This window comes from Neofelis nebulosa, chromosome 6 (assembly GCF_028018385.1).
Source record: "Neofelis nebulosa isolate mNeoNeb1 chromosome 6, mNeoNeb1.pri, whole genome shotgun sequence".
Taxonomy (NCBI): Eukaryota; Metazoa; Chordata; class Mammalia; order Carnivora; family Felidae; genus Neofelis; species Neofelis nebulosa.
This window is the reverse complement of record NC_080787.1, coordinates 140081871-140106163: the sequence shown is the minus strand read 5'-3', so window position 1 is coordinate 140106163 and position 24293 is coordinate 140081871. Positions and strand designations below refer to the sequence as shown.

General features: G+C 41.6%; 1 protein-coding gene and 1 long non-coding RNA gene across 7 annotated transcripts in view; both read right to left on the bottom strand.

Annotated features, from left to right (window-relative positions):
- Positions 1–21060, bottom strand: part of CCDC170 (coiled-coil domain containing 170) — a 105595-nt gene extending 84535 nt beyond the window's left edge. For 2 of the 6 annotated variants that reach the window (XM_058735665.1, XM_058735668.1), the window contains exon 1: positions 20164–21060. In XM_058735665.1, coding sequence (XP_058591648.1) covers positions 20164–20247 — 84 coding nt within the window. In that variant the 5' untranslated portion in view covers positions 20248–21060. Of the gene's footprint in view, positions 1–8761; positions 9155–20163 lie in introns of those variants that run through there. The other 4 variants (XM_058735664.1, XM_058735666.1, XM_058735663.1 and 1 more) reach the window with 3 other exon arrangements.
- On the bottom strand, positions 852–8755 carry LOC131515053 (uncharacterized). Its single transcript, XR_009263406.1, has 2 exons — positions 2263–8755; positions 852–2142 (listed from the first exon to the last, which is right to left on the bottom strand). It is a non-coding gene; the product is annotated as an uncharacterized LOC131515053 (long non-coding RNA).
- Positions 21061–24293: the final 3233 nt, after the last annotated feature.

Genomic DNA, 24293 nt, shown 5'->3' with positions numbered 1-24293 from the left:
CTCTGAGCTGTCAGCACAGAGCCCTACGCGGGGCTTGAACCCATGAACCGCAAGATCATGACCTGAGCTGAAGTTAGACACTTAACTGACTGAGCCACCCAGGAGCCCCAACATCTCAGTTTTTCTAATCGCAGCTCTGCCTTACCCAATGAAAAGAAGACTCAATTTGTTTTAACAGAGCACGAGTGTTAAGGTTATTTTGGAATACTGTATTTTTTTTCAATAGAGATATTGAATTAGAAGGGGTTTTTCTTTATTTTTTATTCCAGTATAGTTAATAGACAGTATTATATTAGTTTCAAGTGTACAATATAGTGATTCAACAATTCTATACATTACTCAACGCTCAGCATGGTAAGTACACTTTTTTTTTAATTTTTTAAAAAAATGTTTATTTATTTGGGGCGCCTGGGTGGCTCAGTCAGTTAAGCATCCAACTTCGGCTCAGGTCATGATCTCACAGTTAATGAGTTCAAGCCCCGCATCAGGCTCTTTGCTGACAGCTCAGAGCCTGAAGCCTGCTTCGGATTCTGTGTCTCCCTCTCTCTGCCCCTGCCCCACTCATGCTCTGTCTCTCTCACTCTCAAAGATGAATAAATGTTCAAAAAAATGTTTTAATGTTTATTCATCTTTGAGAAAGAGAGAGGGAGTGCATGTGAGCTAGGGAGGGGCAGAGAGAGAAAGAGAGAGTGCGGAGAAGAAGAGAGAGGGAGACAGAGGATCCGAAGCAAGCTCTGCACTGACAGCAGAGAGCCCGATGCAGAGTTTGAAGTCACGAACCGTGAGATCATGACCTGAGCCAAAGTCGGACATTTAACTGACTGAGCCACCCAGGTGCTCCTGGTATACTCTTTTGTTTGTTTTAGATTTTAATTTTAAGCGATCTCTACACTCAATATGGGGCTTGACCTCACAACCTGAGATCAAGAGTCACATGCTCCACCAACTGAGCCAGCCAGGCGCTCCACAATAAGTGTTTGGTTAATGCCCTGCACCCATTTCACCCATCCCCATCCCCCACCCACCTACCCTCTGGTGACCATCTGTTTGTTCTCTATAATTAAGAGACTCTTTTTTAGTTTGTCTCTCTTTTTTTTCCATTGATTGTTTTGTTTCTTAAATTCTGCATATGAGTGAAATCATAAGGTATCTGTTTTTCTCTGACATACTTAGTGCTATATTTTCTAGCTCCATCTATATTGTTGCAAGTGTCAAGATTTCATTCTTTTTGATGGCTGAATAATATCCCACTTTATATGTACCACATCTTCTTTATCCATTCATCTATCAATAGACACTCGGGCTGCTTCTATAATTTGGCTATTATAAATAATGCTGCAATAAACACAGGGGTGCATATATCCTTTTGAATTCGTGTTTTTGTATTCTTTGGGTAAATACCCAGTAGTGTGATTCCTAGGTCATAGGGTAGTTCTATTTTTAATTTCTTGAGTAACCTTCATACTGTTTTCCACAGTGGCTGCACCAATTTATATTCCCACCAACAGTACAAGAGAGTTTCCTTTGCTCCACATCCTTGCTAACACTTGTGGGTTTTTTGTATTTTTTATTTTAGCCATTCTGACAGGTGTGAAGTGATCTTCTTGTAGTTTTGATTTGCAGTTCCCTGATGAAGAGTGATGCTGAGCATCTTTTCATGTGTCTGTTGGCCATCTGTGTGTCTTCTTTGGAGAAATATCTGTATGTCTTCTGCCCATTTCTTAATTAGATTATTTGTTTTTTTGGTGTTGAGTTGTATGAGTTCTTTATATATTTTGGATGCTAACCTTTTAACCAATATGTCATTTAAAAATATCTTCTCCCTTTTAGTAGGTTGCTTTTTCATTTTGTTAGTAGTTTCCTTTGCTGTACGGGAGCTTAATCTGGTGTAGTCTCAATAGTTTATTTTTGCTTTTGTTTCTTGTGCCTGCAGAGACATATCCATAAATATGTAGCTAAGGCCGATGTCCAAGAGATTACTACCTATGTTTACTTTTAGAAGTTTTATGGATTCAAGTCTTACCTGTAGGTCTTTTATCCATTTGGAGTTTATTTTTGTGTATGGTGTAAGAAAGTGGTCTGGTTTCATTCCTTTGCATGTAGCTGTCTAGTTTTCCCAACACCATTTAATTAAACTGTGTGCTTTTAAAAAAAAAAATGTAATTGGGATTACACTAAAACTGTAATTTTGTATCCTACATCCATCACTAAATATTAATGTTTCCCCAAGTATTCTTTAAAAATATTAAAAGCTGGGGGCACCTGGGTGGCTCAGTCAGGTAAGTGTCTGACTTCAGCTCAGGTCATGATCTCATGGTCCGGCCCGTGGGTTCGAGCCCTGCATCAGGCTCTGTGCACAGCTCAGAGCCTGGAGCCTGCTTCTGATTCTGTGTCTCCCTTTCTCTCTTCCCTTCCCCTGCTCACACTCTGTCTCTCTCTCTCTATCTCTCTCTCTCTCTCTCAAAAATAAATAAAACATTAAAAAGGTAAATAAAAAATAAAAATACTAAAAGCTGCACAATATTCCATCATAAAGTTGTAATTAAACCTGACTATTTTTTATCTGGGCATTTAGTTCTCTCTCCTATCTGTCACTATTATAAATCTGTTAGAATTTCTGATTGTTCCCTTAGGATAATTTAGGATAAATTCCTGGAAGGAAAATAATTGGGTCAATGTAAATTACAAATTTAAGGATTTGGGTACATACTGCGTATGAAGTAGCACCAACTTATATTCCCAGCAATTATCTATTATAATAGTTTCATGGCACTAGGGTGACAGCTTAACTAGTTCCTTCTCAGATGTTTCTGTATCACTTTGAAGATGCCTGCATTTATTTATCACATGAATAATAACAATGGTAACATCAGTTATCACTTTGTTGAGGACTTGATATAAACAGACACAATATGAGCACTCCGCTAACACTATTGCAGTCAATCCTGACAACACTTCTGACAAAGGATGCAGAGCTCTGGCCTGCCCAAGGACCCGCAAATATCGAGTGATGGAAACTGACTTCAAACTTGTAAGGCTATCTAATGCTAAATCCATGCTTTCCTCCGGGGGTCTGCAAATGTTTTTGTTTATGCAACCTATCAGTATGAACTGATGGAACAAATTTAAATATTTATTACACATAAATGATACAAAGTACTATACAGATTAAGTACATTACCAAATATACACAAAATATAAATAAAGTAAAATGAGATTAAGATAAATAAAAATTGAAATATTTTCTTCCTAAAACTCTCCTAAATAATTTTGTGCACCCCACACAGCCACCAGGCCAGTTTGGGGAACAGAGCCCTTACCTTCTACACTCATTTTTAGGTACACCACTTGAAAGAAAGCTCCACCAGGGCAGACCCTATGTCTGTTTTTCAGCACTGCGTCCCCAGTGTCTACAACAGTGCCAGGCACAGAGTAGGCACTTGTGAAATACATATACAGTATTAATAAATGAATGAATGAATGAATGATTTGGCTACAAGGTTGTGGGTTTCAAGGCAGAATCTAGAAATCAATTATATTTGTATCCCTAGCACCATGTACCTTTCCTAGGATATGATGAACACCTCCATAAATGTCTACTGAATGGATATCTACTCAATATCTGTTGAATAAATGAATGGATGGAGGAGTAAATGGACAAAGAGAAAGGCAAGGCTTCTTCTCTTTGTTCACATCTCTAAGGGTAGCCTATCAAACATAAAAATACCTAGATGACACCAGAAACCATAAAATACCTAGGAATAAATCTAGCCAAAGAGGTGAAAAATCTATACACTGAAAACTATAGGAAGCTTATGAAAGAAATTAAAGACACCAAAAAATGGAAAAATATTCCATGCTCCATATTGTTAAAATGTCAATACTACCCAAAGCAATCTGCATATTCCATGCAATACCTATCAAAATAACACCAGCATTCTTCACAGAGCTAGAACAAATAATCCTAAAATTTGTATGGAACCAGAAAAGACCCCAAATAGTCAAAACAATCTTGGAAAAGGAAAATCAAAGCAGGAGGCATCACAATCCCAGACTTCAAGACGTATTACAAAGCTGTAGTCATCAAGACAGTATGGTACTGGCATGAGAACAGACACTCAGATCAATGGAATAGAGAACCCAGAAATGGACCCACAAACATATGGGCAACTAATCTTTGACAAAGCAGGAAAGAAGATCCAATAGAATAAAGACAGTCTCTTCAGCAAGTGGTGCTGGGAAAACTGGACGGCAACATGCAGAAAAATGAACCTGGACCACTTTCTTACACCAGACACAAAAATAAACTCAAGATGGATGAGAGACCTAAATGTAAGACAGGAAGCCATCAAAATCCTTGAGGAGAAAGCAGGCAAAAACCTCTTTGACCTTGACTACCGCAACTTCTTACTCAACACGTCTCCAGAGGCAAGGGAAACAAAAGCAAAAATGAACTATTGGGATCTCATCAAAATAAAAACTTCTGCACAGCAAAGGGAACAATCAGCAAAACTAAAAGGCAACTGACAGGATGGGAGAAGATATTTGCAAATGACATATCAGATAAAGGGTTAGTATCCAAAATCTATAGAGAACTTATCAAACTCAACACCCAAAAAACAAATAATCCAGTGAAGAAATGGGCAAAAGACATGAATAGACACTTCTCCAAAGAAGACATTCAGAGGGCCAACAGACACATGAAAAAATGCTCCACATCACTCATCATCAGGGAAATACAAATCAAAACCACAATGAGAATACCATCTCACACCTGTCAGAACAGCTAACATTAACAACTCAGGTAACAACAGATGTTGGCGAGGATGTGGAGAAAGAGGATCTCTTTTGCACTGCTGGTGGGAATGCAAACTGGTGCAGCCACTCTAGACAACAGTATGGAGGTTCCTTGAAAAATTTAAAATAGAACTACCCTATGACCCAGCAATTGTACTACTAGATATTTATCCAAGGGATACAGGTATGCTGTTTCAAAGGGACACATGCACCCCCATGTTCATAGCAGCACTATCAACAATAGCCGAAGTATGGAAAGACCCCAAATGTCCATCGATGGATGAAATGGATAAAGAAGATGTGGTATATATATACAATGGAGTATTAGTCAGCAATCAAAAAGAATGAAATCTTGCCATTTGCAACTACGTGGATGGAACTAGAGGGTATTATGCTAAGTGAAATTAGAGAAAGACAATTATCATATGACTTCATTCACATGAGGATTTTAAGAAACAAAACAGATGAACATAAGGGAAGGGAAGCAAAAATAACATAAAAACAGGGAGGGGGATGAAACATAAGAGACTCTTACATATGGAGAACAGAGGGTTACTGGAGGGGTTGTGGGAGTGGGAGTGGGCCAAATGGGTAAGGGCATTAAGGAATCTACTCCTGAAATCATTGTTGCACTATATGCTAACTAACTTGGATGTAAATTTTTAAAAAATAAATTAAATAAAAATACAAAAAAAAAAATACCTAGATGAACTTATTTACTGATTTATAATAACACTTTACTAGGGCTAAACAATGGCCCCTTAGAAGAAGTTTAGGTGGAATTTCACTCACTTTTTATAAAAATAGAAAGTAGTAAATCTCTTATTTTTTTTAATTAGCCTTGGCTAGAGACCAACCTAGAACAGAGACATGAGCTTTAGAAGAAGCTGGAGACGAGAGGAGATAGTTGACCAAGATACACTGGGGAGGAAAGGCCATGAATTATCCATCCACATATTATTAGATAAGGAGAAAAGTATAAAATATTTTTAAATGCTTATCTTGAAGGAACCAAAATTATGTGTTAATCCTTGTTAGGATGAAGGTCCATTCCTACTTAATTTGTAATCTTTCTGAATCTTGTTATGAAAATATCTTAACTAGTAAGTTTGCAATTATTTCTTTAACTCATCCTGCCTTCAGAAGCTTGTCAGTCCCTGAGAAACAGCCAAGCTTGATCTCAAGGTTTTATATACTAGATGTATATTACAGGAAATTACATTCATCAACTATCTATAACTTCAGTATCTATATTCTGTAACCTCGCTGATATGTCACTTAAATTCACTCATTAATTAGAAAACAGTAAGATGTTTTGTTTTCCTTTTTCCCTCAGATGTGACTGTAATAAACAACTCATTTCTAAAATTAGCATAAATGTGGAACTTTTCCCTGAAGCTCTTTAAGCAACTACCAGCCCCTCTTATTTCCATTCTTAAGATGGATATTATCACCCCACCTAAATTTAAACTCCATGAGGGTATTATTATTATTATTTATAGCCACTAGGTAGTAAATACTTATATGCTAGGTCTGTATTAAGCATTACTTAAGTATAATGCTATTGAATTCTGAGAGCAATTACATGAAGCAGTTACTACTGTCCACATTCTATAAAAAATAAATTTAGATTCAAAAAGGATAAAAATTTTGATCAAACCTTACAGCTTCATTTTTCTGGCTCCTCTCCTCCCCCTCCCTACCCTTCTCCCTCAACCTCTCTTACTCTGGTTCGCTATACCCAACCACATTATGGCCGGCTTCCAGTCCTCCAATTGGGCTTCTGAGCCTCAATCTAAATTACTCCTTGTGGTATTTGATTTCATGGCACCCAGCACTTAGCCTTCATGTAATCACCAGTTGTAACTATTATTTAATTATAAGATTATTTATTTCCTACCTACTTCCCCCATTAGACTATGAGGTCCACAGAGGCAGTAAAACACCTGTTTTGTTTACCACTGTGTCCCCAGTAACTGGGTATCAGTTAAATACTATAGAATGAATAAGGGATGGAATGAATGGCTGTGTACATGTTCAAAACCAAGGCTGTCTGACTCCAAAGCCCACGTTGTTCCATATATGGAACATATATGGTTCAATCTATATCTGGTTAAATGTTGAAGCAATCATTTCTCCCTAAACTGAATTATTTTCGCACTCCCAATATTGCTGTCTGAAAATCTCTTCACTATAGTAATGAGATGCCTTTTCATAATAAGGTTAAGCTCAAAGAATATAACTTTAATAAATTCATAAACTTTCCAATTACTTTTTAGAAGATACGTTCTGCTATCTACAAGTTCATAAATGTTGTACAGGTCAGGTCCAGTCCATTTAGAAGCTAGGAGTTTAGTTCAACATAAAGTTCTACGAAGTTTTTTTAAATCTGTTTATGTCAGCAAGATAACTTCTCTGGGCTGGATGCAAGGAAAATCACAGGCAAATTAATGAACTTCGGGCAGTATTCTGAGTGCAAGCAGTTTTTCAGCATTCATTGGATAGAGCTCCATGTGACATACTGGGTGTGGCTGTCAAGGCTAACGAATGCGGATTTGAAAACACAGTCACATATGGAATCGCTTCTGCGAGAGAAATGGTGGAGACAAAAATCTCTGTTGACAACCTGATGGGATATTTTATTTATCATTATCTTACACACATCTTTTCACATGTTAAAGATTCCGGAACTCTTCCCAATGGGATTTTTCACTCTGTCTGTTATAAAACACTTAATAAATTATTTTAAATTGAAAAAGGGTTTCAAGGTGTATTGTTTTAGCTCCTATGCTGAGTAGTGTCCTGCAAACGTGAATAAGTTGTTTATTCAAACAGAAATATTTCCCTTACAAGGGACTTGAGATATAATTTATACCATCTTCCAAAAGAGCAATTCCCTAACACCAAGAATTGTCATGAGGAGCCTTAATTCTTGTGGGACTTCATTTCAATACTCAGCAGTTCGTGTCAACCTACAGAAGGAGCAAGCAATTTTAAGATACCCATTAAGATTACCCATCTCTTAGTATTACCTCTTCTATTACTCATCAATGCTTTCTAGGCAGTGTTTCTACAGTTTCATCTCCCTGATGTCATAAACTTGGATACACTGAAATAACTTTAATATTGCTTTCAAGGAAGTGCCAGCCTACCCATCTGCCTTCATGAACAGGAGTACAAGCATTGTTCTCTACCCAGATGGCATGATTTTAAAATCATGAACCAAAAAAGACTAAAAATACTTGGTTAATTACTATCAGGAAAAAAAAAAAAACAAATAAACAAAAAATTTAACAGCCAATGTGGCCAAAACCATAATCATTGCTTTGGCAGCTATTCCCTAAAATTCTAATTGTCGATTCTAGATAATTCCATCAAGTCAACTCATTCCATTACTTAGAGTATACTGTGTGAATAGATACTGCCCATGGGTGGGCCCATGGGCATGTCGCTCAAGTTCACGTCTAGAGGATGCACAGAGGCTTTCAAGAGCTATAATGCTCCAGATTTTCAGAACTGGGCTTTCTGAAAGAGAATCATTTAAAATTTCAAAAGCATGGCTTTGCATATAAATAATGAAGCCCTGAGGATTCACAGCACAAAATTTATCCCTGTGAGCTGTAGAGGAGAGAACAGACCAGGCTGGAGAATCATTTTCCCACCTGGAAGGGGACGTGTGGCTCCAGTTCGTGGAAGAAGGAGACATACCAGCGCTTAGATGTTGCCCACCCTCTCGAGACCTGACACCTGAGATGAGTGGGGAGAATAATAAAAACACCAGCCAACTCCCTAGGTTCCCACAGTGTTGCCCATGGAGATGAACGTCAGCTGCACAGCCAGCCCTGTGAGGCTGCTTAGCTCCTGGGAGTGGGATGAGTAACAATGATAGATTGCTGTGCCCTTGGGGTCCCAGGGCAGCCCCGCCTCCTGCACTCACTCCTCAAGCAGGGAAGGAAGACCGTACCTTCATTTCCCATTTTTCCAAGGAAAGCAAAAACACGCCACACAGCTGGACCTTCAGAAGCCAGAGCAAAGCCCAGGGAATCAACAGAGACTCATGCCCAAGTCCCCAAGGGAAGCGGGAGCTGAGAAGGCAAAGGATGGTCTTCAGCCCAAATGCTCCTCCCCCAGTGCCAAGATATTCAAAACCACACCCATCCCCACCTGCAGAAACTGAGCTCACCTACGGGAAAGAGGGAGTGAGGAAAACAATTGGAATAAATTCCTTTGAATTGACAAGATGGTATTTTTCTTCTAAAGAGAGGAAACAGTGTCTCCTGGATTAAGCCAACTTATTAGAAAACATCTTTGCCCACCTAAAGATACAAACTTCATACTCACTACCTATGTAGTATCTGTACTTCAGGAACTCACGAAGAGAGCTATCTATCCTCTGCTAAATACAAAAAAAAAAAAAAGTTAAAACTAAAAAAAAATCCTGATATGTGAACAAGAAAACAATAGAAACAGAGTAACTAGGTATTGCCCAGGATGTATAAATCTGAGCAGCAGAAACTATTTCTCCAGAGAACTTCTTTAAGGCACAGGTTAATACACTTAAGCTTTAGGGATAAATGTTTTTTTTTTTTTTTTAATTTTTTTTTTTTTTCAACGTTTTTTATTTATTTTTGGGACAGAGACAGACAGAGCATGAACGGGGGAGGGGCAGAGAGAGAGGGAGACACAGAATCGGAAGCAGGCTCCAGGCTCCGAGCCATCGGCCCAGAGCCTGACGCGGGGCTCGAACTCACGGACCGCGAGATCGTGACCTGGCTGAAGTCGGACGCTTAACCGACTGCGCCACCCAGGCGCCCCGGGATAAATGTTGTGAGAAACCTGCCTATAAAGAAAGTTTCTGCCCTGAAAACACCATCCATTGTGTACCATCATAATAACACTTCATATTTGTTTGGAAGGCCGTGGCCTGAAGTGGGGAGTGCTGGGTGTGAGGCTAACTTTAGCAAAGACTGACTCCTGGTTGCCTGGGCTGCCGTAACAAAACACCACAGACTGTGGCTTCAACTACAGATGTTTATACCTCACAGTTCTGGAGGATGAGAAGTCCAAGATCAAGGTGCCAGCTGATTTGGCTCCTGGTGAGAACTCCCTTCCTAGCTCGCAGATAGCCATCTTCTCACAATGTCCTCACAGTGCAGAGAGAGCTCCAGTCTCTTCCTCTTCTTATAAGGACACTAATCCCATCATGGGGGCCCAGCCTCATGACCTCATCCAAACCCAATTACCCTTCTGATGGCCTCATCTCCAAACACCATCAAACTGGGTATTCAGTTTGTGAATTCACTGTGTATTCAACATGTGAATTTGAGAGCGACACAAACATTCAGTGCACAACAGGTTCCAAGTTGAATTGCACAGACTGGAACGGGTGAATTCAAAGTATAAGCAGTTGTGGGGCCATGGGGACTGAACTAGTTGGTCCACGTTTCCATTCATCAATTATTTCTTCCTGATTTCTTCCTACTTCCTAATCCATATCCGTATCTGGCAATTCCAAGCATGGAAGCTTCCAGAGGTCTCTGGAAAGAACAGTTCTACCTCCATTGGCTGCCTTTTCTGTCACTGATTTACCTGATGACGCCAGTGCCTTTGTAATTTTCCAGAACAGTCAAAAAAAAAAAAAAAATTCTGGTCTTATTCCCAGCACTGTTGGCAAGTGATGCCATTTTTTATTTTTCTTCTCTTTTAATGAGGTTCAGAGAAGCAATGGACATAAGCACGTGTGCACAGTCTACTGTCTTGAGTGAAAAGCCCAGATCAAGTATTAATACACCAAAGAGGACACATTCATAAGGTCTCACCTTTAGCAAATTCTGGGGCTGACTTATGCCATAAGTTCTAACTTACTGTTTTATATATGTTTCTATTATAAAATATTTTGGAAGTTATGATTCGTTTATTAATATTTCTTAGAAAACTTGTAGTGGAAATGGACATAAAGAAACCAGACTAGGAGTGATTAAGTGATGTGCTCAAGATAACAAAGTCAGCTCATTTCAGAGTCAATAATATCCAGGTCTCCTTACTCCATGGTTAATATTCTTCTGAGGTTAACAAATATTTGCTCAATAAATGAATAAATTGATGAGTAAACAATTTCTTAATAGGTGCCTATAACAGGAAGAATTTATTCCCTTGGATCCTTTCGGTTTTCCTATCTACTCCCCTTCAATCATCACATGGTCAAATTCAATGTTAATTTAAAAATTCCTCCTCATTTTCTCCCTAGAAAACCTCTTATTTCTCTGGCCTTCCTTTATTTGTGACTTCACAAACCATCCATGTGCTTATGAGCCCCAAATATATGACAATCCCCACCCAACACCTCTCTATTAGGTTCAGGATCTCCATCTAACTGCCCAACGGATATAATCTGGATAGCACACAGACACCTCCCACCTAACATGTCTAACACTGAACTCATGCTATTTTCCCCCAACCTGTTCTTTCTGCATCTCGGTGAATAGCAGCAGCCAACACCCACCCAGTTCTGTGAGCCAGAAACCCATGCTTTACAATCTCTCTCTCCAACTAGTTCCAACATCTCTGTCTTGATTCTCAAACCTAAATAACTATTCACTTTCAACCTGCATACCTACTGTGCAAGTCTAGATTACCACAACAGCCTCCAGAGGGTCTCCCCAGCCTGAGATTTATCCCCACCCTCACCCCACACCAAGGTGCTAGTCCATTTGTGGCCAAAGGGATCTTTTTATTTGTTTTTTTGTTTTGTTTTGTTTTGTTTTTTAAGTAAGCTCTGGCCCAACATGGAGCTTGAACTCTGGACCCTAAGATCAAGAGTCACATGCTCTACTGACTGAGCCAGCCAGGTGCCCCCTAAATGGATCTTTGCAAAATGCAGAAATGTTCAATAATATATCCCAAGACTTCAAATTCTCCAGTAGTGTCCCTCACTTTTAGGACAAAATCCAAACTCTTATAAAACGTTTTGTACGATCTGACCCTTGCCTACTTCACCAGCATTACTGCCCATGACTGTTCTCACCTCACTGTCTCCTCCAACCACACTCCAGCCACACTGGCCTTCTGCAGTCGCCTGAGTGGACTTTGCGTCCTCCTCTCCCCTTGCTGTCACCTATGCTTTGTGCTGTGAAGAAGACTTATCCGCCACCATCACCCTCCATCATTTGCCTCCCTGAATCTTACCTTCCGAAGCTGAGCTTAAAATTCACTTCCTGGGGAGCACCTGTGAGGCTCAGTTGGTTAAGCATCTGACTCTTGATTTCATCTCCAGCTCAAGTCATGATCTCACGGTTCGTGGGATTGAGCCCTGAGTCGGGCTCTGGGCTGACAGCATGGTGCCTGCTTGAGATCCTCTCTCTCAATAAATACATAACCTTAAAAAAAAAATTCACTTCCTACAAGAAGATTTCCCTGACTACCAAGTCCAGGGAACACTTTTCCCCCTCACCTGACTTGACCTCCCTTTGGCAATGTGCCACACAGAGCACACTCTCCTTGAACTCTCCTTACTCCTATCTCCCTCACCTCTCCTCTGCATCACTCCCTCCTCTGATTTACCTGGCCCTCCCCTCTCAGTCCCTCTGGTAGCTCATCCTCCTCCACCACTCTTTACCTGGGTATTCTCTGGGCTTCTGTCCTCAACCCTCTGTCACTGGAGATACCCTCTCTGACCAACTTCCTGCCCTTCTGAGATTTCAACAACTTCCGGTGTCTGATGGTTCCCAAATCTGCACCCGGAGCTAGAGATTCCCATTCCCAACAGTCTACTGACCATCACCCGCAGGTCCTGCTGGCACTTCAAAGACAACATCATCTCCCCACCACCTCCAGCAGCAAAGCTTGCCCACCTCCATCCTTGCCACTGGTCCCCAAGAGCACCCTGTGTGATTGTTTGTTTGTATTTCCTGCTACATCCTTACCTGAGCCCAGGCACCCTTTTACTCCAGGAACCCTTTCGTCCACCCTTTTCTGAACTTCTACATATTACCATTTATTGTTTACATAACTACACTGTGAGACCAATAGCTGGAAACAGGGTTTTTCTGTTGTAACTCCATTTGTTGCAGGCACACGCTTTTTTAAGTTTTATTGCAAGAATAATCCAATAAATCCAAGTACATGCTTCACTTGGATTCACCAACTGAGAACATTTTGCCACATTTGACTTATTCCTTACTCTATGTGTTTATTACAGTTATGATTGCTAATTCATGGGTAATTTGCCAACATCATGGCCCTTCACCCCAAATACTTCAGCATGTATCTCCTAAGCACAAGAATAGTCCTTTGCATAAAATAGTCAAATTTATGGGGTGCCTGAGTGGCTCAGTCGGTTAAGCATCAGACTTTTCTTTTTTTTTTTTCAATATATGAAATTTATTGTCAAACTGGTTTCCATACAACACCCAGTGCTCATCCCAAAAGCATCAGACTTTTCATTTAGGCTCAGGTCATGACCTCATGGTTTGTGAGTTCGAGCCCCACGTCAGGGTCTGGGCTGATGGTGCAGAGCCTGCCTGGGATTCTCTCTCTCTCTCTCTCTCTCTCTCTCTCCCTGTATGCTCTCTCTCTCTTTCTCAAAAAATAAACTTTAAAAAACAGTGAATATAAGGAATTTACCAATGACACCATAATTATTCACTAATCGCCTCAATACTGTTCCTTGGAGCAGCTATGACTACATTACCTGTGTTGTCAACCACCTTCCGTCTGTTTGATCTGTAACAGGTTCTCAGCCTTCCTTTAACTTTCATAACATCAATAACAAGATAAACTGACATACAGCTCCTAACATGATACACTGAGAAACACATCCCTCATAGAGAATTACCATAAATTCCAAATATGATTAGGCTGAATCAATGATGAGGAAACACTGGACATACCCCAAATCAGGGACATTCTACAAGCTGTGCTCTTTTTTTTTTAATTTATTTTTTTTAATTTATATTTTATGTTTATTGATTTTTGCGACAGAGAGAGACAGAGTATGAGCAGGGAAGGGGCAGACAGAGAGGGAGACACAGAATGTGAAGCAGGCTCCGGGCTCTGAGCTGTCAGCACAGAGCCCGACGCGGGGCTCGAACTCACGGACTGTGAGATCATGACCTGAGCCGAAGTCGGACACTTAACCGACTGAGCCACCCAGGCGCCCCAAGCTGTGCTCTTTTTAAACGCATTGCTCTCATTCCTGCCTAAGGGCCTTGTGATTTCTGAGAACATTCCTTCCTGGGGTCATTCACAACTCAGCACAGACATCATCTCCTTGGGGAGCTCTCCCTAACCATCCTTTCACCCCAGCCAATTTTGATCCTGTTTATCCTGCTTTATTTTCTTGTTAAAGCATTTAGCATTCTGTTTTTTGTTTTACCATAAATCACCTTATCTACTTTTTTACTTTTTTTGTTATCTATTTCCCTGCACAAGAATATAAGTTTTATAAAAGTGGGGCCATATCTAAAACAGCGCCTGCTTTAAGCGTCCAACTTCGGCTCAGGTCATGATCTCAGTTTGTGGGTTTGAGCCCCATATCAGGCTCTGTGCTGATAGCTCATAGCTTGGAGACTGCTTTGGATCCTGTATCTCCTTCTCTATCTGTTCCTCCCCCATGCTCGCTCTCTCTCTCTCTCTCTCTCAAAAATAAAAATTAAAAAAAAATTTTTTAAGAAAAAAAAAAATACACCCTCTCTATAGCTGCTAAAGGAAAGAATCTCTGTATCTTCTGTGCCTAACAGAGAGCTTGGGACTCAATGGGTAGTTGCCAAGTAGGCAACTAACACAATGCATGATTCACTAAGCAGATTATTTCTGGTTCAGATTTCCTCCCAACTTCTCATTTTTGCTTACTTCCAACATTCACAAGATGTCAACATCAAGACTTCCTTTTTGGTATTCTCCACTAGAATTCTCCATTTCTTTTACCCTGAAGTGGAAGAGACTTAGGGAAATGTGACAATTACAGTCCAGTCTGAAAGTTGTTCCCCTTTGCACTGACCCTGAGGTTAGGCTATAATGACCCGAGTATGCTGAAAACGCATTTCTGTACAAAGTGAACAGGGAAGATTCAAGAGGGAAATCACAGAGTTAATTCAATGCAAAGGAAGTTACTCAGTCACTCAGAAATAAAATTCATATATTTGTTTTTATAAGCAATATTTAAGATATTTTATTCAAGCACTATCCAAACGTAGATAGAGCAGCCATAATTGGTAGTTATGCTGGTATCGGTAAGAAAGAGTATGTATGGTCCTCGTCAGCAATGCCTCTGAAGTCCTCTACCTTAGATCAAAGGCACCAAAGTGCCAATTTTTAAAAGGGGGGAAAAAATTGGAAGCAAAACAAAGAAAAACAACCTTGGGTAAAGTACACAGCATAAAGAATTCCCGGGGCAGCAAGTGCTACTCCCTTTCTCAATTAAAAATGTTTAAGTTGTCCTTGAACGCAGAAAAAGTAAGTCTTTATAATTAGTCAACGTAATTCAAGTGCAAAACCAAGGAGCACTCACTACTGTTTCAAACATACATCACTTTGTATTTGGTAACATTAAGTAAATACACACACATTTAAAAACACGCAAAGAAAAACTTGCTGTTTGGTGTTCAGAAAGCTCTCCTACCTGTCCTTTGAATGCTCTCTCTCATGCAGCATTCTAAAGCCAGGTGGTCAAAGAATGATTAGATAACAGAAGAAACTAAGTGTTGTAGTTAAAATAAAACTAGATATACAGATGGTGGGTGTGTCTAATGTTTTCTCATGATCAGATTGTCATCATTTACCTTTTTTTTTTTTAAGTGTATTTATTTTGAGAGAGAGAAAGGAAAGAAGAGAGAGAATTCCAAGCAGGCTCCAAGTTGTCAGCACAGAGCCCATCGTAGGGCTAGAACCCACAAAATGCAAGATCATGACCTGAGCTGAGATCATTGCCTGAGCCGAAATCAAGAGTCCATCACTCAACCGAGCCACCCTGGTGCCCTTTAATAGCTCTCTTACCAATTTCTGCCTGGTTGATATTTCAGCTGGTAACAGAGGTATGTGGGAAAAATTCTACTCTAGTTTGGATTTGTCTATATCTCCTTAGAGATTTTTGCTTCTGTCAGTATTTGTTTTACATATTTGAATGCTAAGTTTTGATGCCATGTTACTGCATATACATTTTATAATTCTTACAACTTCCTGTTGAATGAAAACTTTTATTATTGTGAGACAGTGATATAATTTATATCATTATAGTGACTCCCTTTACCTCTAGTAGTACATTTTTGCCTTAAAAGTATTTTGTACATAATATCTAATCAGCTTTCTCTTGCTTATTTTTTGCCTGATAAATTTTTTTATAGACTCTGTTTTCAACTTTTCCATGTACTTTTGTTTATATGTCTTTCATAGGGGGGTCTAGGTGGCTCAGTTAAGCATCCAACTTTGGCTCAGGTCATGATCTCACAATTTGTGAGTTTGAGCCCCGCATCAAGCTCTGTGCTGACAGTGCAGACACTGCCTTGGATCCTCTGTCTCCCTCTCTCTCTGCCGCTCCCTTGCTCACACTCTGTCTCTGTCTCTGTCTCTCTCTCTCTCTCTCTCTCTCTCAAAAATAGACATTAAAAAAAATTTTTTTTTTAAAGTGGAAATAGTGGAGGGGTACCTGAGTGGCTCAGTCAGTTAAGCACCCGACTTTGGCTCAGGTTATGAGCTCACAGTTCGTGAGTTCCAGCCCCGCATCAGGCTCTGTGCTGACAGCTCAGAGCCTGGAGCCTGCTTCCGATTCTGTGTCTCCCTTTCTCTCTCCCCCACCCCAGCTCGTGCTTTGTCTCCCTCTCTTTCAAAAAATAAACATTTTTTGGGGTGCCTGGGTGGCTCAGTCGGTTGGGCGTCCGACTTCGGCTCAGGTCGTGATCTCACAGTCCGTGAGTTCGAGCCCCACGTCAGGCTCTGTGCTGACAGCTCGGAGCCTGGAGCCCGTTTCAGATTCTGTCTCGCTCTCTCTATGACCTTCCCCCATTCATGCTCTGTCTCTCTCTGTCTCAAAAATGAATAAACGTTAAAAAAAATTTATAAAAAAATAAAATAAAATAAACATTTTTTAAAATTTTTAATATTAAAAAAAAGTGGAAATACTGGAGAAATAAAGGGAAAACTGACTTTACTTCCTTCATAATTATACTTGACCAGTTCCAAGTCCTTTGCTTTGAGGACCTAATGCTGTAGGTAACCTGTGTTGCTATTTACATTTTCTTCAACAACCCCATCAGACAGTTATTCTAATTAATCTGTTTTACAGAGAGGAAAGAAACTTGCTCAAATTCCCCACAGCAGCATGTGCTGGAGCCGTAACTTTGGTTCAGGTCTTCTAGGTACGTGAAAACACTGGCCAAGCAAAGCCACCATATGTCTGTGGCCTCTCATACCACATCCAATCACTTTTTACCAAATGATTGCTATAGCTTTTTGCTGACTGGCATCATTTTAATAATTTGGTAACATTTTTCAGCTCCCATGCCTTATTTCAAATGCATGGCAAAGTTACACTGTTCTGCTTAAAGTTGTATTTGTAAATTTCCCCAAAGCATGTTTCTGTCTTCCATGCTTGAGCTGTTATACTTCAAGTCACACAATATCACTCTTGGTATTCATCACATTCTCTAACCTAGTAAAGCTCTGATGATGATTTCATTAGAGGTAAACCCAACTTGAGAAAAATGCAGCATTAAATTTGGTTCGTGGGTGATACCAACAGAAATCACTGTTTTTGTGTCTGTTTCTCTTGATTATGAACTCTTGAGTCTTCATTGAGAGCAAAGACTGTCAAATTCATTTTTAAATTGTTTTTAATGTTTATTTATGTTGACGGGGGAAGAGAGACAAAGCACCAGTGAGGAAAGGGCACAGAGAAAGAGGGAGACACAGAAGCTGAAGCAGGCTGCAGGCTCTGAGCTGTCAGCACAGAGCCCGACGTGGGGCTAGAACTCACAAGCCACGAGATCACAACCTGAGCTGAAGTTGGAAACTTAACCGACTGAGCCACCCAGGCATCCCTCATATCCATTTTTTTTACCCTCAGTATCTCACACAGATCTTTAATTACTGATTGTTGAGGTGGTGACTGAGGCATTAATGGAGGTATCGGTGATGACAGTAGTGATACAGATGCCAAGGCCAATTCCAAAAGCTATATAGAATAAGAATGGCTCATATTAATAAGCACTTATTCTGTCACTCTGTTGGATGCATCAAATATATTAACTGTGAAATCCCAAAACTATCCTATGTGGTAAATACTCTGGTACCGTGCTTCAGATGAAGAAACTCAAGTTTAGAGACGTAAGGAATTCTCTTGCTCATGGCATCACAGGTAATAAGTGATATAATCAGAACTGCCTGAACTCAAAACTAATACCTTCAGCCTTGGCAGTATTCTCCTTCCTCATACAGTTGCATACTATTGTATTTAGTCTGTTTTTCAGTGCATGATGGTGTAGTAGGAAAAGTACTACTAAACTGTCAAAAGCAGGATATTTAAGTCCCGGCCACCTCAGCTGCTAATTGAGCAAGCCATTTCGACATCTATACAATGGGAAATTCTTGCCTTACCTACCCGAGTTATACGACTGTCACAGATGAAGTATTTAGCAAACTGACAAATTAACTGTAACAAATCCTGATCTTTCTGCTTCTACTTTTAGTCTCAATAAAATTTACGTCTTTCAGGTCAATTAAAAGGCTTGGTAAAAATTTTCCTTTGTGTAGGCAGATAAATTTATCCTTAAAATCTCAATATGAACCAAGAAGACTATGCAATATGATCACTTATTTATTGCTAAAGCTGTTTTTTCACTTTCACAGTGGAAAACTCTGACAAACACCACCAATCAGGACCACCAAAAGTGGGACGAAGTGACCTCATGTACATCCCGGTGTGATGCACTGAAACACATCACTTCAGAGTTCTTCTACCAAAAATCTAACGAAAAACAACCAGACAAACTTTTCCTACAAGACAAGTGACCTAGACTCTGTAAAAATATCAGTATCATCAAAGCCAAAAAGATTGGGGAACTCTTCAAGGTTTACAGAGACTAAAGACACATAACTAAATACAATGCATGATAATGAAAAAGTGTGCTGCAGTAAATGGCATTATTGGGACAATTGGCAAAATTTTTGTAGATAGCATATATTAGATAAAATTACTGTAGCGATGTCAAACACCCTCAATATGATCAATGTATTTCGGTCAGAGAATGTGTTTCTCTTAGGAGATACCTACTAGAATATTCAGGGATGAAGGGCCATAACGTCTACAACGTACTTTCAATCGTGTTTCCGAACAAATATAAATAATAATAAAAAAAAAAAAGGCTACATACTTATGCACGGACTAACATACTTAATTCACAGAGGATACCATATTGGGATAAAATGTCAAGTGGAAAAAAATTAGTTTTATTTGTACAATATGTTACTGATTTTCCACAAGAAGCCAAGAATCAGAGAAGTCGAAATATAGGTCAGATGTAAAGCAGCATTCAAAGGTGCTGAGTATTAGAAGAATTCCTATAACATGTTGGAGAATCCACCCCATTTTTGAATCTAAGAGTGCCCCCGCCAGAGGAATTTCTGTGGTCAGTAGGGTTAGGCTGAGGACACCTCTCAGGTTAGCAATTCAGCTGAACACAATGCCTCCACCGTCCCTGGCAACACACTATGCCTAACACCTATGCCTAACACACTATGACCCTAATGCCAGGTGAAAAGGAGATAACCCGGGCTGAGCCAGCCCTAACTTCGTGTGTGTGCGCGTTTGTGCGTGCGTTACTGCACATCTGATGCCCCAAAGTCCCCTGTGCTTAAGTACCTCCTGAGAGTAATTGAATACATAGATCCAAGGACGACTTAATGGTTGTTTACAGGGTGATTAGCAACGAAAAGGCCAGCAACTTTGCTCAGGACCGTCATTAATTCTACCACACCAGAGCTTGAAGAAACTGCTCTGAATCACTTCTCACTAGGCAAGCAGTGGAAGTTAAATGAACGAAGAGGGCGGGGGTCGGGGAGGGTCGACAGGAGCGGTCTTTAGAATTTCATCCGTTTAAACACAGAGAAGCAAACTGGTACCACCTAAAGCTCAGACGCGCTTCACAAACTCACGACCCGCCCATAACTTCCTAAAATTACCCAGCCAGCCGCGGGCAGTTCCAGTCCACTACCAAGGCGGGGCCGGACCCTCCACGATGCACCCATGCCCTGGGAAGAAGTTTGCAAATGTGAGCGCCCAGGCGCCCCGCGGCCGTTCACCCCCGGGTGCTCTGCGGCGTTCGGGGAGGCCGCCCGGGGCCACCCCCGCGCGCGGCCGGCGGGCTGGGACCGTACCTCGGGCGCGGGCGACGAGGCGCTGCGGGCGGCGTGACCGGCCGGGTCCAGGCGCCTGGAGCCGGAGGAGCGGCCGCGGCTCATGGCGCGCTCGGAGCGCAGGCGTCGCGGAGCGCAGGGTGCGGGTGCGCGTGCGCGCGCGTCTCCTCGGGCAACTAGCAAACGAGGGCCCGCGGCGCTCGCGGGCCCTGGAGGCGGGCGGGGCTGCGGCCTCAGAGATGCGGTTCGGGGCCGCGGGACAGACCCAGATCCTGCGGACTGCGTCCTGCGGCGGCCTGGGAGGCCCTGGCGGCCCCGTCTGGCCTGGGCTTGGTTGAGCGGCAGACACTCGCCAAAAGGCTGGGGGTCCCGGGTCTTCGCCGTGGGGCTGCCCCACGGGCGTGATTCCAGGTCTTGTCCTTCCGCCGGGCAGGCACAAGTGACAACGAGTGGTCGGTGGTATGGTCAACGTTACGGCGCTGGCGCGCCGGATGTGTGGGAGGATGCTGACACAAAGGTGAAGAGCGTTTATGTAGCACCTGCTGTGTGCAGACGCTGTGCTCCTTCCAAGGCCGGCTTCCGGGGCGTGCAGCCTGGGCGCTTGTACAGGCCCTATGCTCAGCAGGGTCCCGTGCTTGGTTGAATGTTTGGCTTTTCCAGCCTTGGACTTCTTAACGATTTTGGAACACAGGCCCCTGTATTTTCATTTTGTACTGGTTTCTGCAAAGTAAGTAGCCCGTCCTGGTGAGTGTGCTTGCATTTAACCTTCTCAACAACCCCGCAGGAAACTGTAATAGTAATATTAGTGTTAGTGACAGCCATAACTTCTAGTTATGAAACACCGAAGTGTTCTTACAAGAGCTATTCTAAGTGCTTTCGAGGTAAAAATCTCCTCGAATAAAACAAGATTATGAAGTGGACATTAGAATGATCCATTGTTAAGATGAGGAAACAATCACAAGGAAATGAAATAACTTGTTCACGCGTATACAGCTAGCTGATCAGGGGCAGAACGAGGATCAGACCCCAGACCGTAGGCCTAAAGCACAGAGAAGGGAGCATCCTGCGGAAGGTTCCACTCTTTGCAGCAGAGCTTAAAAATGGAGCCCCACTCACCTCACTTGAAAGCCCTCGGCAGACCTCTGTGCTGTTCTAAAATGAAATAAAATCAGAGAGATAGGAGCTCTTCTGGGATTCCATCCAGTTATCCCGCATGCATCCATTATTGGCTGAGGATTTCTTGGCCTTGACAATGGCTTTTGATTTTACAGTTAACCTTGCCACCGATCCAATCCATAATCACGTAAAAGGCTTTCACTTGAGCACCATTAAAAAAAAAAAAAAATCCTTAAGGGAAACTGAGGCTTTCAGAAATCTATTAATAGTATAATTTGTGGGAGTCTGGGTGGCTCAGTCAGTTGAGCATCTGACCCTTGATTTCTGCTCAGGTCATGATCCCAGGTTTGTGGCATAGAGCCCTCCACCCCTCCAGCTCCACACTGAGCCTGCAACCTGCTTAAGATTCTCTCTCTCCTTCTGCCCCTCTCTGCTGCTTGCTCTCTCTCTCTGAATAAAAATAAAAATATAATAGTATAATTTGTAATAACCGTGTTTTCAAAGTGCAGTTTCTCCTTGCAGTGGAATCGCTACACAGTTCTTAAATTTTCAATAAAGATACACTGCCCGAGAAAACACATAGTTGATGAAACCCCAAGTCACCTGGCAGAGAACCAAGCCGAGGAAGTCCCTTCTCTATTAACTCCAGCATCCAGTTGTTCCAGAATTCAATTTTATGAAGTCTAATTCTGGTCACGGTGGTCAACCTTGTAACTCTTCTTCATGACAACATAAGATGTGAAAAGATTGAATTCTCACAGTCTTTTTAAAAGTCAGCATCGGTTAGGGTGCCTGGCTGGCTCACTTGGTAGAGTGTGTGAGTCTCGACCTTGGGGTTGCAGGTTCAAGCCCTACATTGGGTGTAAAGATTACTTAAAATAAAAGTCTTAAAAAAAAAAAGTCAGTATTGGTGATGGATGCATTAACTAACTAGATGGGAGGAATCCTTTCACGATGCATATATACATCACCACTATAAACACTTTGTGTATCCTACAATTGTATTTGTCAATTACACTAAACCTGGGAAAAAAACAAATACACACAATGAAAACATTTTAATCCGTGTTAAAAAATTTTTTTCTCTGAGTAACAGCAATGCACTTCCGTGTAAGTGGGAGCAGGAAAAGGGCTGAGCTGGCCCCTGTCCAGATGCCTTTGAACTTTCTGGCGTGTCAAGACATGAGTCAAGTGACTCTTCAAGGCAACATCTGATGATGCGTCCTTTGAGGGTTGAGAGGGAGGACTGAGTCTAGAGGGAGGCCTGAGCTGGACTGTGGAAAGGACCACAATTTGGGACCGGCTGGCACAATGCTGTGGAACATGCAGGCTGGCGGTGGGGGGACTCTGGGCATGATGACAGTTTAATTAAGCAAGGGAGGGAGATCAGGATGAACAAAGCAAGTTCCAGCCTAGATTTCTCACGAAACTGCATGTGTGGATAGTATATTATGATCCATCATACCTCGGTACAGACTTCTGCTTTCCTTTATAACAACAACAGAGGCAGAAAGCTACCAGCTGTGTGACCTAGTACACCTCCTGTAAATGCTTCTTCCAGATTCAATGCCAGGCTGAATTTGGGCCATGGTGTCTAGGAACTCTTCTGCTGCTCAAGTTTTGGAGGAGCACTGTTAGGAAGTTGCACCCAGAGGAAGGTACAACAGTAGGCAGGATGCATTGGAGGAGGTGGAGGCAGGGCGAGGAGGTCTTCAGGATGGGCTGTTGGGGACCCCCTGAGATTTGGCTCTGGTAGGAATGGGGGTGGAGGTGAGGAGGAGAGGGACGATCTGGAGTCTGAGCACCCAGCCGGACTGGAAGTGGAGTGAGGCCTGAGAGGCTGCAAGGAGATAAAGCAGAGGAGAGAGGAGGAGAGTTCGGCTTGGGACACATTTAGTCTGCGGTTCTGATAGGAGAAGGCAAATATTTTGCAGTTTGGGAACAGGCAGTCCTGGGCACATCCAGCATAAACCAGAATCTCCAGCTCATTCTGCTATAATGTTAAATTTTATCCTGAAATGTGTTTATAAACCTGGCACGCTAAGGTATATGTTAAATAAACACTAACTCTGAGATGAGATAAAAATGCCTCCTAAGGAGCTCTGGGAAAATGCAGAACTATCTACCAGGTGCCCGGGTGGCTTGGTCAGTTAAGCCTCCAACTTTGCTCAGGTTACGATCTCAGGGTCTGTGGGTTCGAGTCCCGCATCGGGCTCTGGGCTGACAGCTCAGAGCCTGGAGCCTGCTTCAGATTCTGTGTCTCCCTCTCTCTGCCCCTCCTCCTGCCACGCTCTGTCTCTCTGTCTCAAAAATAAATAAAACATGACACACACAAAAAACCCTCTATCCAGCACTTGAGGTCTTATTCCCTTGTGATGTCACACGTTTATTGCTGTGGTCTCTCCTTTTCTTTGTTTGCTCGTTTATCTCACAAGGTATACGTGTTTCTCATGGCAAAATTCGTAATATGACAATAAATTTGGGGGCTTTCGACTTGTATTTAGAAACCTGTCACGGAAACCACTCCTATAACATGTTAGTTGTCTAAAGCTTGTTTTAAACGAGTATTATCTGATTTAAATATTTTCCTAAACAACTAAAGGAAACATGCAAACAACCAGTGTTAGTCAAAAGCATCAGATTAAGAAATTATGAAATTCTCCAAAGAAAAATGGAGCGATAATGGTTACAAAAATATTTTGGCTGTTACACAGCAAGATAATCTTTAAAAGAGAGGTTAGCAGTATGGAAAGGATATCACTGCTGTATTATCACTTTAGCAGAGGTATCACTGAAGAATTAGAACTGATCCATGTAGTTGGGTCAGACAAAAAGCCAGCCCCTCCTTGGGAGCTGGAAATAATAGACTACCAAGTGAAAATGTTGTAGGGTCAAGCATTTCCCCTGCTTCAACAAAGTTGGCAATCAGTGGGTTCACCCTTAAGTGAAATCAGATTATAAATGAAATCTAGTTCTCCGAGAACTAGAAAGAACCAGCAAAGTATAAACTTTGCTGGGGGGTGAGGGGGAAGCAC